This window comes from Pezoporus occidentalis, unplaced genomic scaffold (assembly GCF_034315485.1).
Source record: "Pezoporus occidentalis ecotype Australia unplaced genomic scaffold, CSIRO_AGI_Poc_V1 ctg213, whole genome shotgun sequence".
Classification (NCBI taxonomy): domain Eukaryota; kingdom Metazoa; phylum Chordata; class Aves; order Psittaciformes; family Psittacidae; genus Pezoporus; species Pezoporus occidentalis.
In genome coordinates this window covers 2782039-2793182 of record NW_026913997.1, presented here as the reverse complement: position 1 = coordinate 2793182, position 11144 = coordinate 2782039, and the positions used below count along the sequence as shown (strand labels likewise).

The 11144-nt window shown below is 40.2% G+C and overlaps 1 protein-coding gene across 3 annotated transcripts in view; it reads right to left on the bottom strand.

The window, feature by feature from the left end:
* Window positions 1-11144, bottom strand: part of BMPR2 (bone morphogenetic protein receptor type 2) — a 110113-nt gene that overhangs the window by 7546 nt on the left and 91423 nt on the right. For 2 of the 3 annotated variants that reach the window (XM_062619775.1, XM_062619776.1), the window contains exons 8-12: window positions 10618-10778; window positions 8752-8899; window positions 7671-7807; window positions 3841-4013; window positions 1493-2772 (exon numbers count right to left, since the gene is read on the bottom strand). In XM_062619775.1, the coding sequence (XP_062475759.1) occupies window positions 1493-2772; window positions 3841-4013; window positions 7671-7807; window positions 8752-8899; window positions 10618-10778 (1899 nt within the window). Of the gene's footprint in view, window positions 1-81; window positions 163-1492; window positions 2773-3840; window positions 4014-7670; window positions 7808-8751; window positions 8900-10617; window positions 10779-11144 lie in introns of all 3 variants that reach the window. The other variant, XM_062619777.1, reaches the window with a different exon arrangement.

The window sequence follows — 11144 nt, the reverse complement described above, 5'->3', positions numbered from 1 at the left end:
ATCTACAGTAGCTGCCACTGAAACAAGGGGTCAGATTCTGTTCTCTGTCAGAAATTACTTCACTGAAGTAATTTGTGTTACCTTGACTGCACATTGGCATCAAACAGCAGAATCAGCATTTGACATTTGAGGGGCTTTTGCAATCATAGTATCTTATATTACCTGTAATGGGAGGTACAAAAAAATCGTCGCTAGGACAAGACGGCAAAGACTAAACTTCTTATAGTATAACCAAACCATAGGTCCCCATATCCTACTTCACCTGGGAAAGCATTTTACCTGAAGACAAAATGGTCCATTCTCTGTTAAGATCATGTCAGGATTTGGTATGCTGGGTTGCAAAAATTAACTTCAATCATGATAAAATCTTAGCAGTAAAAATCTGATTGTTAAAACCCCCTTTTACTTCATATAACCTTTAATCAAAGAAAGTTACTGCAATAATCTGTTTTCTTCAATCAGAAGAACATGGTAAGACAAAAATTAAGGTTTCCTACTTAAAAGGAATGCTTAAACATTTCACTGCTGAATATCCAACTACATTTCTTGAAAGGTTTGTTCTAGTTTCCTTCTAAACCTTTTCTTTCAGAACTTGCCTGGCCCCCCAGATTATTTCAGTAGTATCACAGCATCTGCCTAAGCACAGTCAGTTTGCAAGCACCTTTTCAGAGTCTGCAGTGCATACTGGAAATAAATTCACTTTAAAATGCACACTTAGGAGGCCTTTCCCACGGCTTCAACAGGCCCAAAGTCAAACTCGGAGGATGCACCTAATTAAACTAGAACTACATGGTTACATTCTTACTATAAAAAGGAACCTCTTAGATCTTTGGCCATAAAACTCTTAAGGCAGTTATTTTGAAGGAGTCTATTAAAATCGATTCTAACTACTTTGATTAATTTTTAATATGTACATGGTGAACTAATGAAGGATTGACAGAATTGTTGGAGCCAAGCAGAGAAAGCCTGAACCTCTGTCTAGGCTAGGCTAATACAATCAAATCAGTTGCTTTAAAAGTAATGAAGCATGTCAGTAGTTACTATAATAAACTATTTTAATCAATGTACCTTAGAGCCAGCTACACTTAAGAGAATGACGAGAAATAAGGAAAAGAGATATAATGTGCCCCTGAAGGAACAAATAGGAAGCTTTTTCAATATACTTTGCAGCTGCCAAGGTAGGTGCCTTGCAAGGAATAATGAAAGTTAGAAATTACTCCCTTCCCAGTCAGAGTAGACAGGTTATAAAAAGACAGATGTATTTCATGCATGTGGAAGGAAGATAGTGACCTAACGTGCTGGAGTTGATGGAAACAGGACTTTACCAATGAGATGAAAATTGTGCTGATAGAAATTAAATTTCTATGGGATTTAGTGAGTATGCTTTGAGGAGGGACAGCAGAGGCAGAAGTGTCTTCTATTCTACCAGACAGATGTAGCTATTAAGTAAAAAAAGCATCAGAGAAACTGTTCAAGTCCTGCAGGCACTTACACTGCATACTACTGCTATCCAAACTATTTGTGGCTGATAGATCCAGCGAGTTAGGCCTCTGTGCTCTTCTAGTCTGGGTCTGCCCAGGATTTCTCACTACATTCTGGACACTGATTGTAGCTGCATCTTGCACTGGACACGGGTTACTGTTGTTGTTGTTGGCATTTGTTCTGCCAGTATCCAGTGGTCGCTCTCTCCTGTCTACTAGACGGTCCAGAACACCTTCATCATGGCCAGCTTGCTGCTCCCGCCTCAACAAGGGTTCATGCTCATCAGGGCTTGAATTAATATTTAGCCGACTATCCTCTCCACTGAACTGGTTCTGGAGGATTTCCTGGGCCCTTTGTGCTACCGAACTGGTGGTCTGGCCAGACGGCACCGTGCCATTGGCATACTGGGTTGTGCCAGCATGAGAGTTTATGCCGTGGCTTCTCCCAGCCACTCCGTTCATGGTAACTGTCACAACATGAGGTTCTGCAGCATTGATAGTGTTCATCTTGGCAACGCCTGTTTCCACTTGCTTCAAGTTTGATTTGTGCTTGCCACCAAATTTTAATCGTGGCTCCTTTGTTGAATTTTTGGTGTTCAGGGGGAGGCTTGTAGGCCTCTTCGGAAGGTTCTGTTGCTTGGGTAGAGGATACACCTGAGCAGATGGGACATCCGGAATCAAACATGCTTGACCATTGCCAGCCTGTGTGAAGTCCTGTTGTCCTGTCACCTCTACTGCAAGTTTTATCAGTGGATAAAGCAAGCTGGAACTAGTGCTGCTGAGTGGATCTGGCCCGCTAAACTGCTTAAGCGAATGTTCCATCAGATTCTCATCAGAGCTTTCTTTCAGGTTCTTATCCACTTCTTTTGGATCCAATTTATTTGTCTCTAAGTCCTCCTCTGTTAACTGCAGACAAACAGGGGTGGGCCCACCCAGCTGCATGACATTTGTGGTATGTAAGTTTGTTTCATCCGAATAAGGCATTTCGGATATGGTGGTCATGCCAGTGCTAGGAGTGAGGCCAGTTGTATTGGTGGTGGTTGTGTTGGTGGACAAACTGGTGACACTTGTCTCAGGACTAGGGATGCGAGCTTGCGCTTGCTGCCGCTCGTAGTTAATGGAGTTTCTGTTCTTCTCCCCTGAAGTCAGTGGTGTAGTGGACATTGAATGTTCAGAAGAAATGTTCTTCACTATGCTGTCAGTGTGGTGGATTGAATCTTCAATGTAGGAAGAGGAAGAGTAATCTGGATATGGCCTTATCTTTGATACACGTCTATGATGTGACAGATTCCTTTAAGAAAAAAATAAGTGACAGTAAGATCATATACGTAAAAATCACCTCATATTACAAAGCCTCTCATTTAAGAGAGCTGGATGTCTGTTTCTTTCCATGCATAAACTAAGGACAGATACAGTATAAACTGAGATGTTTCAGTAACTTCCTTGAAAAATCCTGGGTAGCAGAAAATTGGTTTTACTAGGACAGCTATTGTGTCATGGATGGTGTTTATACAACTAAACTGGCTAACAGTAATTTTCTTCTATTTGTCCAGTATGCTGTTTGTCCAGTTCACTGCTAAGATACTGCTCTAGCTGCAGAGAAGTGATAGTGAAGGAGGACAAGAATTAACCACATAAGATGGATAAACTGATGCTGGGAAAAAGTCACAAGGTCCTAAACAATGAAAAATCTAATATTTCAACAATTGAGGTATTCTGCGATTTGCAAGATTTTTTAAGACAATAAATTCTGCTACATATAGCAACATTGCTCTCAAATCTAGATCTCTAGTGTATACTATTAAGCACAAATGTCAGTTCTGCAAATTCTCACTCCCTCTGGATCATACATAAGCAGACAAGGCACAGCACTTCTCTCCCTGGGGTCAGAATAATGATGACTTAAATGATGGCCCCACAGCTCTTTAATTGAAAAGCTGCAGGCTTGAGACTCGGTGATCTCCTGAGCTCAGATTGCCTGCAAATTCAGTTTTCAGTAGGACACTTTAAACAGCAGTTTTATGCATCATTTAGCAAGTCCTTAAAGAGAATTCAGTCACTTCATATCTTTGCAAGCCTGTCTAGACAGTTTGCCTAAGTCCAGTTTAAAAGGCCCCCCTGTGAGAAGTACAGTTGTTTGCATAAAAGGTGTTTTAATTCTGAGGACACACAGGAGATCTTAAGAACACAAGTGCTCAGGATTATGTCATACAATACCCATATGTAGACTAGCTCACGTAACACCCCCACTTCATGCCTGCAGAAACACCAAGCTAGCTCTACCTTCCTTTCTGAAGTTGGGCTGAGCATTGCATTGGGCATTTGCTGCTGACTAAAACCAAGTGTTTTCTCTTCTTACCGCTCATTCTGCATGGCAGTTGACATAGGGTTGACGGTTGGACTGACTGATTTATTTCTCTCCCAAATCATCATGAGTTCTGCCATTCTCTCCTCAGCACACTGCGCTGTTAGTCGAGCTTCAGCATCTTGATCCCAACAGTCTTCAATTGTTTCTTTAAGCGACCTCACAGCCTGCCAAGAAACAAATAAAACCCCTTTATCTTATATTTTCCCTTCATACTGTGCTTCTAATTTACTTTTTTTATGACAGCATTCTGTACACATGAAAATAGTCACAAGCTGGTGAGAAACAGAATATACACAACCTCAATTAAAACTAATTTACCTCAGTATCAGAAATATGCAGGACTATTATCATACCTCACACACACACCAACTGGGAAGACAATTACTTGGGAAAAGCTACATTCACCAGTGTCTATACAACCTGCAGCCAGCCCTCTCTGGTTAATTCATGCTCAGCTCACTCTCCCTGCCTTACGAAAGCTGTGTACTAAGGATTGATGATACTCTGGAAATTGTCATCCCCACAATTCAGCTAATGGTCCCTGCCTTGCTTCCCTGCACTGTATATGCAAATAACACAGCCTTGCCCATTTCATCATACTTTTCTTCTTCTGTTCACTACTGTAACATCCAAATGCCTCATAAATATCAGAGAATTTGTCTGTGCTATGGGAGAATATTATTGCTGCCCTTCTTTTACAGACGGAGAAACGCAAACACACACACATTCCTGGGATCACACTGGCGGGTGAATGGTGCAGTCAGAATTAGAGCTCAAGGCCTCCAAAATGTGCTGCCATATGGTCAGAGACCTGGAGAGGAGACAACTGAAATTACGAGCAATGAACACTTCTTGCTTCCACTGCATCCGGAGTACAAAAAACAGGCAGAGACTTATTGGCCCCTGCTGTCAGTCTGTGGCCCAGGAATAGAATATGATCTGCCAGAACATCTCACATCTACAGCCAAGCTTTAACCTCTCCAGCACCAATGACTGTGCACAGTCCCAGCTGGGCATTAAGGCATTCAGTGGGTCCTGCTGACTGCTTCTGCGCCAGAACTGCCTTGTCCACTTCTGGCAGTGAAAGCCAGGACTAGCTCTGCATAGTAGCCAAGAGCTCCTAATCCACAGAGCAGGCTCCTGGCATTGCCTGCATCTGGCAAGTCACTGCTGCTTAGTGATGCAGCTATGGTTGCACAGGTGGGGATAAGCTCCCACACAAGCAAACCTTTTATCTCCCTTCCCATAGCAGGTAAAGGAAGGCCCAAGCAACTACACCCCTCCTAGCTAAGGAACGTAAGTCTAAAAGCATTCTCAGGGTCAATGGCAGAATAGTGTACTGGATCCATTTTTTCCCCCAGAATAAGAATCCTTCATTTGGCTTTCAGAACTTCATTTAGTCACAATTACAATGTATCTAATGAACACCCTAAACTCCCCTCTTGCCCCCTCTCCCCTACAGGTTTCACCAGCAGTAAATTTAGCCAGTGCTCAATTTAATATTGTCTCTCTTCTAACAGATCCTTTCCTTTTGATGTTTTAAGGATCATGAAAGAAGCACAGTGATGACTGTACAGACAGTTAACAGAAGTCAAGTTCTAGAGCTTCACATTTACCACTGTAACGTGTTTTCTATTAATTTCAGGTTCAAAGAGATCCATCCTAAAATGCACTATTTAGAAATTTTAGTACTCAAAAAAGATAGAAGGGACAGGAAATCTACATTATTCTTTTCCTCTGTTAATATCCTTCAGTCCTGACCTTTGAAGTCAAGCCTGGGCTCTGCTCTGGCTCTGGCAGATGAAAGAATGTTACTAACATCTCAAATCAGTTTATAGCCCTTGAATTATTTTATGCACATCATCTGCTTAGATTGGCGATGTATACTGTGAAAAACAATACCGCTAATCAAGGTCTGTATCATAACGCATATGTTCAGGAGGCAAACTGAGACTGCATAGGTAATCATAAATTTAGGATACTACATCTTTTGAGTGCCTTAATTATGTGACCTACAAAATAAAGCATTAATTTTTATTTCTCAAATGAAAAAGACAAATAAATTTCTTCAATAGACAAATTTGCATGAAAGTGTTATAATCCAACAGAGATTATAACAGAGAGCAGAGCTTTAAATAATGGACAGAAGCCTTTCATCCCATGCATTAGATACAGCAGGTTAGGACTTGGGTCCAGGGTGAGGCTATTTGAAGCTTTATTTTCTACATTATGTCTCCTAGAGTGCTCATTCAGATGTTATCCCAGATCAGCACGGGGTGGAGTAGGTTGCTTGATGCACATAAGAGACCTATGGATTGCTTATTTCTTCTTCTTTTCTCATAAAGCAATGATGCAGATCCACACCTAGAGCTGGACTTATTATCCTCATCACTAATTACTATGTTTAATTTTTGCAGAAACATCAGTGACAACACAACGAATGTGCGAGACAGTTTAAATCTGGGGATCATCCAATAGTGCTGGAGTCTATCAGCTTGTTAGGCCATAATTAACATTTAAAATGGTAGTCTGCATAACAAAACAAACCTCCTTGAACTGTTTTAGTCATAACTGTCTTCAAAACCAGCTGTCGAGCTTGGTTCTTCCAACACTGCATTTGCCAACATGGCCATAGTTAAAACAGTTGCTGCTTGATTTCCCATAGAGTTTGGGTGTGGATTGTTTTTTCTCTCTTCCCCCAACCGAGACCAGCTGGCCAAAACTGTGTCATGAAAGAACTCCTCTATGAAGCTCTCAACTCAGTTACAACATGTTTTACACCACTGCTAATACTGGAGGCTATGCTCCTCTCTGAAAACTGTTTCATACATATTTACAAGTACCAGCACAGATGAGGCCTTAGGCTCCCCATTATCTGCACAGTAGCTACATACTTATCAGCTAGCAAAGTCTCTGAAGATTGCAGGGTATAATTTCAGTAAGGGAATAAATAAAAGTATCATTTAAAGTAAGAGTCAACTATATTGTTTTCATACTCGCAATCCAACTAATTTAGCTTAAACAAGTTAGCATGTATCAGGTGGAGCCCAGTAGTAACTGTTTTGCATTTCACTTTGCTTTTAATAAAAGACAAGCACCCCCCCCCACTAAGAGCATTCGCATTACCTCACCTTTGCTGCAGATGAAAGCAAGCACACAGACTCTTACCAGAGTCCTGACTTGCCATAACTTGTTGGCCTGCAGCAGCAAGCAGGGCTCTAAGCCACAGCTATACTAATGCAAAACAACATCACTATGTTTATAGTCTTGAAAAGAAAAATTGCAGATCAAGTGAAGCCATATAAAATTCCTAATGTAGTTATAATGAAATGATTGCTAGAAGCTGTAGCCTCTGCAAACTCTGAAGATTATACAACTTCAGAGAAAGCATTACAGTGTGTATAGATGTTAGCTCTGGAAGAGGATATTTACATTTTTTGCCAACTACTTTAGGGTATTATTAGTTTATAAGATGTCAAAGGCAGAAAATGCTTTTATGTTTCTCATCCAGCATACAGAGAACATATGGGCACTTCGTGTATAATACTACAGACACTGTCTAACAATTAATATAACAAGTTGTCTTTTGTGTATCGCACTCCAGTATCCGATAATAACCAAAGTATTTTTTCTTAAAAGAAATGTAGCTTTCATGTGAGTGGCTTCTCTAAAACAGAACTGAATATCCACTAGGTCCAGACACAAGCAGCTCCCAATCCTTAATTACTAACAATAATTCAAAGGAAAGAATGTATTAAAAAATTGCTTTTAAGAAATGACTACACCCTAATGATTGTTTCTTTGAAAAGATTCTATCTCACCAGGCTGTTCTCCTTCCATGCTTCTGGGAATTTTGGTCTTTGCTTCTCTCTAGACACCAAGACTTGCATATCTTCAAAAGTGGGATGGTTTCCGACTTCTGTCTGGAAAGCCATCTGGTACTCTGGCACAGATTCCCCTGTTAGCAAAAGAAAGGAAGAAAAAAAATCACTGATAAAAGGCAGAGCAAGGGCTTTCAGCTGATGAAACCCAGTATCAAAGTTGTTGTCTATTGAGATGTTCTCCACTTTCCCTCAAAGTCTAACTTCAAAAAAACTCAGGTGATTTAATTGCAAGAATTAAGCATTGGTCAGCAATGTCTCTGAGGATAACATCTCCAAACTCTGCTGGCTGAATGGCACATTCAGAATGTCTCAAGAGCCTGAGGATGACACCTAATTTCTGTGCAATGTCACTACTGACTGTATTAACGTACTTCATTTCAGAGGAAGCCCAGTGAGATGAAAGATCTGTCCACAGAAACTGCAGCTGTTCTACTAGAGAGAGAATGCTGCATGTCTAACTAGTTCTATATGCTCTATCTTGGGAAGAAGGTGCTGGTTGTGATACAATCTTGTGTTACATTTTAAAAGACTACTTCCTCTTCTTTTATGTTATAGGTATGCAGGATTTCCCTGAGTTTTGAATGTCACTAGCAGAAATAAAAGCATGACTGAATAAAGGCTACATTAAATCACAGAACTTTCCCATCTATTCTTTCATGAGGGAAAGTCACTTTAGGCACTTTTATCAGTTTCAAGAACTGGAAGTACTACCCTTGCCATAAGCCCAGCTCTCAGTGTTTGTAAACGCTTGATAATAATGTTCAAATTATACTTACCATGAGGCCTGCAAACTGCTTAAACAGGGAATTTAAAGTCTTTTGAGCATGAACTGTGCTCCACACTCAATTACTCTCTATTGACAACAATCATCTTGAACGCTAGATGGCACCGACTTAATGGCAAAAACAATTGAGAACATTATTTCCCTTCTTCCCTTTAGAAAGCCATGGCAAGGGAGTAGCTTTGGTTGCTAGTACCACTTTCTAGTATTGTGCGGTTTTCCATTTCATTTAGTTACCTGGGAAGAGGTCTGTACATCTCATAAATATCTCCCAGTAGATAAGGCCTAGCGCATACATATCTACTTGTTTCAATGCAGATTCACAATCCCTCAAGTTCACTGCTCCTTCAAGAACTTCTGGGGCCATATAGCGGATTGTACCAACCTGGAAAACAGAAAATCAAAGCTCTGAATCAGGCAGCGATTTCCAAATTCAATGTATTATTGGGATTTATATTTTTTAAATATCCCACTTTTTTGATAGTTTCTACACTCAAAGAAAATGCAGTCCTGTTCTAATCAGTGTCCCCAGTTTCTAGACTCTTATCAGGAGCTGAGTCATAATAAGTCCCTTCTCCCACTCTATCACTTTATTTGCATGTACCAAAACAATTTTGTCCCTTACTCAATGTTCTCTTCAGTAATACGATATAACAGAAATGTTTCTTTTCCCTGAAATTACTCTGTTAACACCAAGGTATGGATCATAATGGAAGAGGATGCTGAACAAGGAACTTATTCTCTATATCCCTGGACTGGCAGCAAGGCTCTCCCCTACATCTTCCCCAGTCAAAGGCTATTAAAAGCCTTGCAGCTTTTATTATCATTTCCAATATGACATATGTTAGATTAGAGCAATCACTCATCAGTACTTGTAGGACAGTATTTTGTCATGGGACTATTCCATACCCCTGCATTTCAAACAGTGGTTTCCCTGTTTCTTTGTTCAGTAAGGGGAGATCTGTAAAGAGGACCTGTGCATTAGGTATTGTTAACGTAGCACCTGTTTTCTAAGGGAAGGTGATTAGCACTGGAAAAACACATTCTTTGAATGGAATGTAAGCATTTTCTGTAAAAGAACAAAACCAACAAATATGCTGAACCATTATTTGTTTAAAAGAGTCTCACTGTATTTCCGTAGCCTATATTCAGGTGTCAGTGTATTTATTCTTATACAAAAAAGAAAACTACAAACCCCCCACTCTCTGAATCACCACGTCACAAAAGCCTAAGAAATCAATTTCTTCTTTCTGTCCAGAATCCATTCTAACCCACTCCTAGCAGATGTTTCCCCAATCTGTTCCTTAAATTCATAAAATGATGCAAATTCTATATAACCTACCTCAGCAGTCCATTCCAGACCTTGGCTGCCTTCTACCGATTAGAAAGATTTCTTCATAACTAACCTAATTTTTTTTCTTTCTGCAACATAATGCCATTACCTCTTGTCCTATCCACACTGAATGCAAATAGTTTTTTCCTTTCTCATAGCAGCTGTTTACATATTTGAAGACCTGTCTCTTGTCTTTACTTCCCTAAACAACCCTCATTCTTTCATCTTTTCCGAGAAGCTACTCTTTCAAGTACTCCCTGTTATATTGTCTCTGTTCTTTCTCAGCTGGTCCATATCTTTCTACATGCACTTACTCTCCCAGGTCCAGAAAACTGCAGATGACACACAGAGGAATGGCTGCAGGATGTAAAGTGCAGTATGTCACCATCTCAGAAACGTTAACACCAAAACCACCAAAGAATGTTTGGTCTTCAGTTGATACTTCCAGTATAAGACTGAAGGGACCTGTACCACATCACTGCAAGCAATATGGCAACCAAACCTACCTTGCATCTTTTTGCATCTCACACAGAAAACTTCAGCCTCCAGGGCTGACTGACAGTCTATCACCTTTCAAAATGCTAGATTTAGTTTTGAGTGTTCTGAGAATAAAACCAGATTCTATCAAGGTTTTAGTCACTTCTTACCCATATTGCAACTATTTCTCCTTACTGAAATTGTACCACCTTAACATTCACCTTGTAACAACAAAACCAACTATTTCTAAATGTTACTATAATTTTTCTTTCTTTATCCTCATTTGTACTTACCTCACTAATGGCTGCATTATCCTCCTCACCTGGGCGTACCAGTCTGTTTCCAGTCAGCTTCATGGAGAGCCCAAAATCACTAATTACACATGTTCCATCATTCTTCACCAGGACATTACGGCTGTTCAAGTCACGATGGGATATTGCAGGCTTGTAATGGTCTATTTGGACATACAGAAGTGCTTGTTACTATTTGAGCAGTTCTACTGTTTGGCAAAATGAGAACACCTCATTATGTCTACTCGGCTATTACAAACAGAAAATCAACTTATCTTTTAGAAAGCTAACATTTTTGTTTCTTTATAATGAGCTCCACAGCATGCTACCTATAGAAAACTGACTGGCATTCGGGGTTTCACTGTAGCTATACATTGTATTAGGCTAATGCTATATACAGTTTCAGTGTTTGCCAAGAAACTCCTCTCCAAGGATATTTCAGCATGATTTTGGCAGGGGAGACATCGTGTACTTGAACACAGACCTGCTGCCACAGCCCTGACAGCCATTCCAAATGCTCTCACTCATAT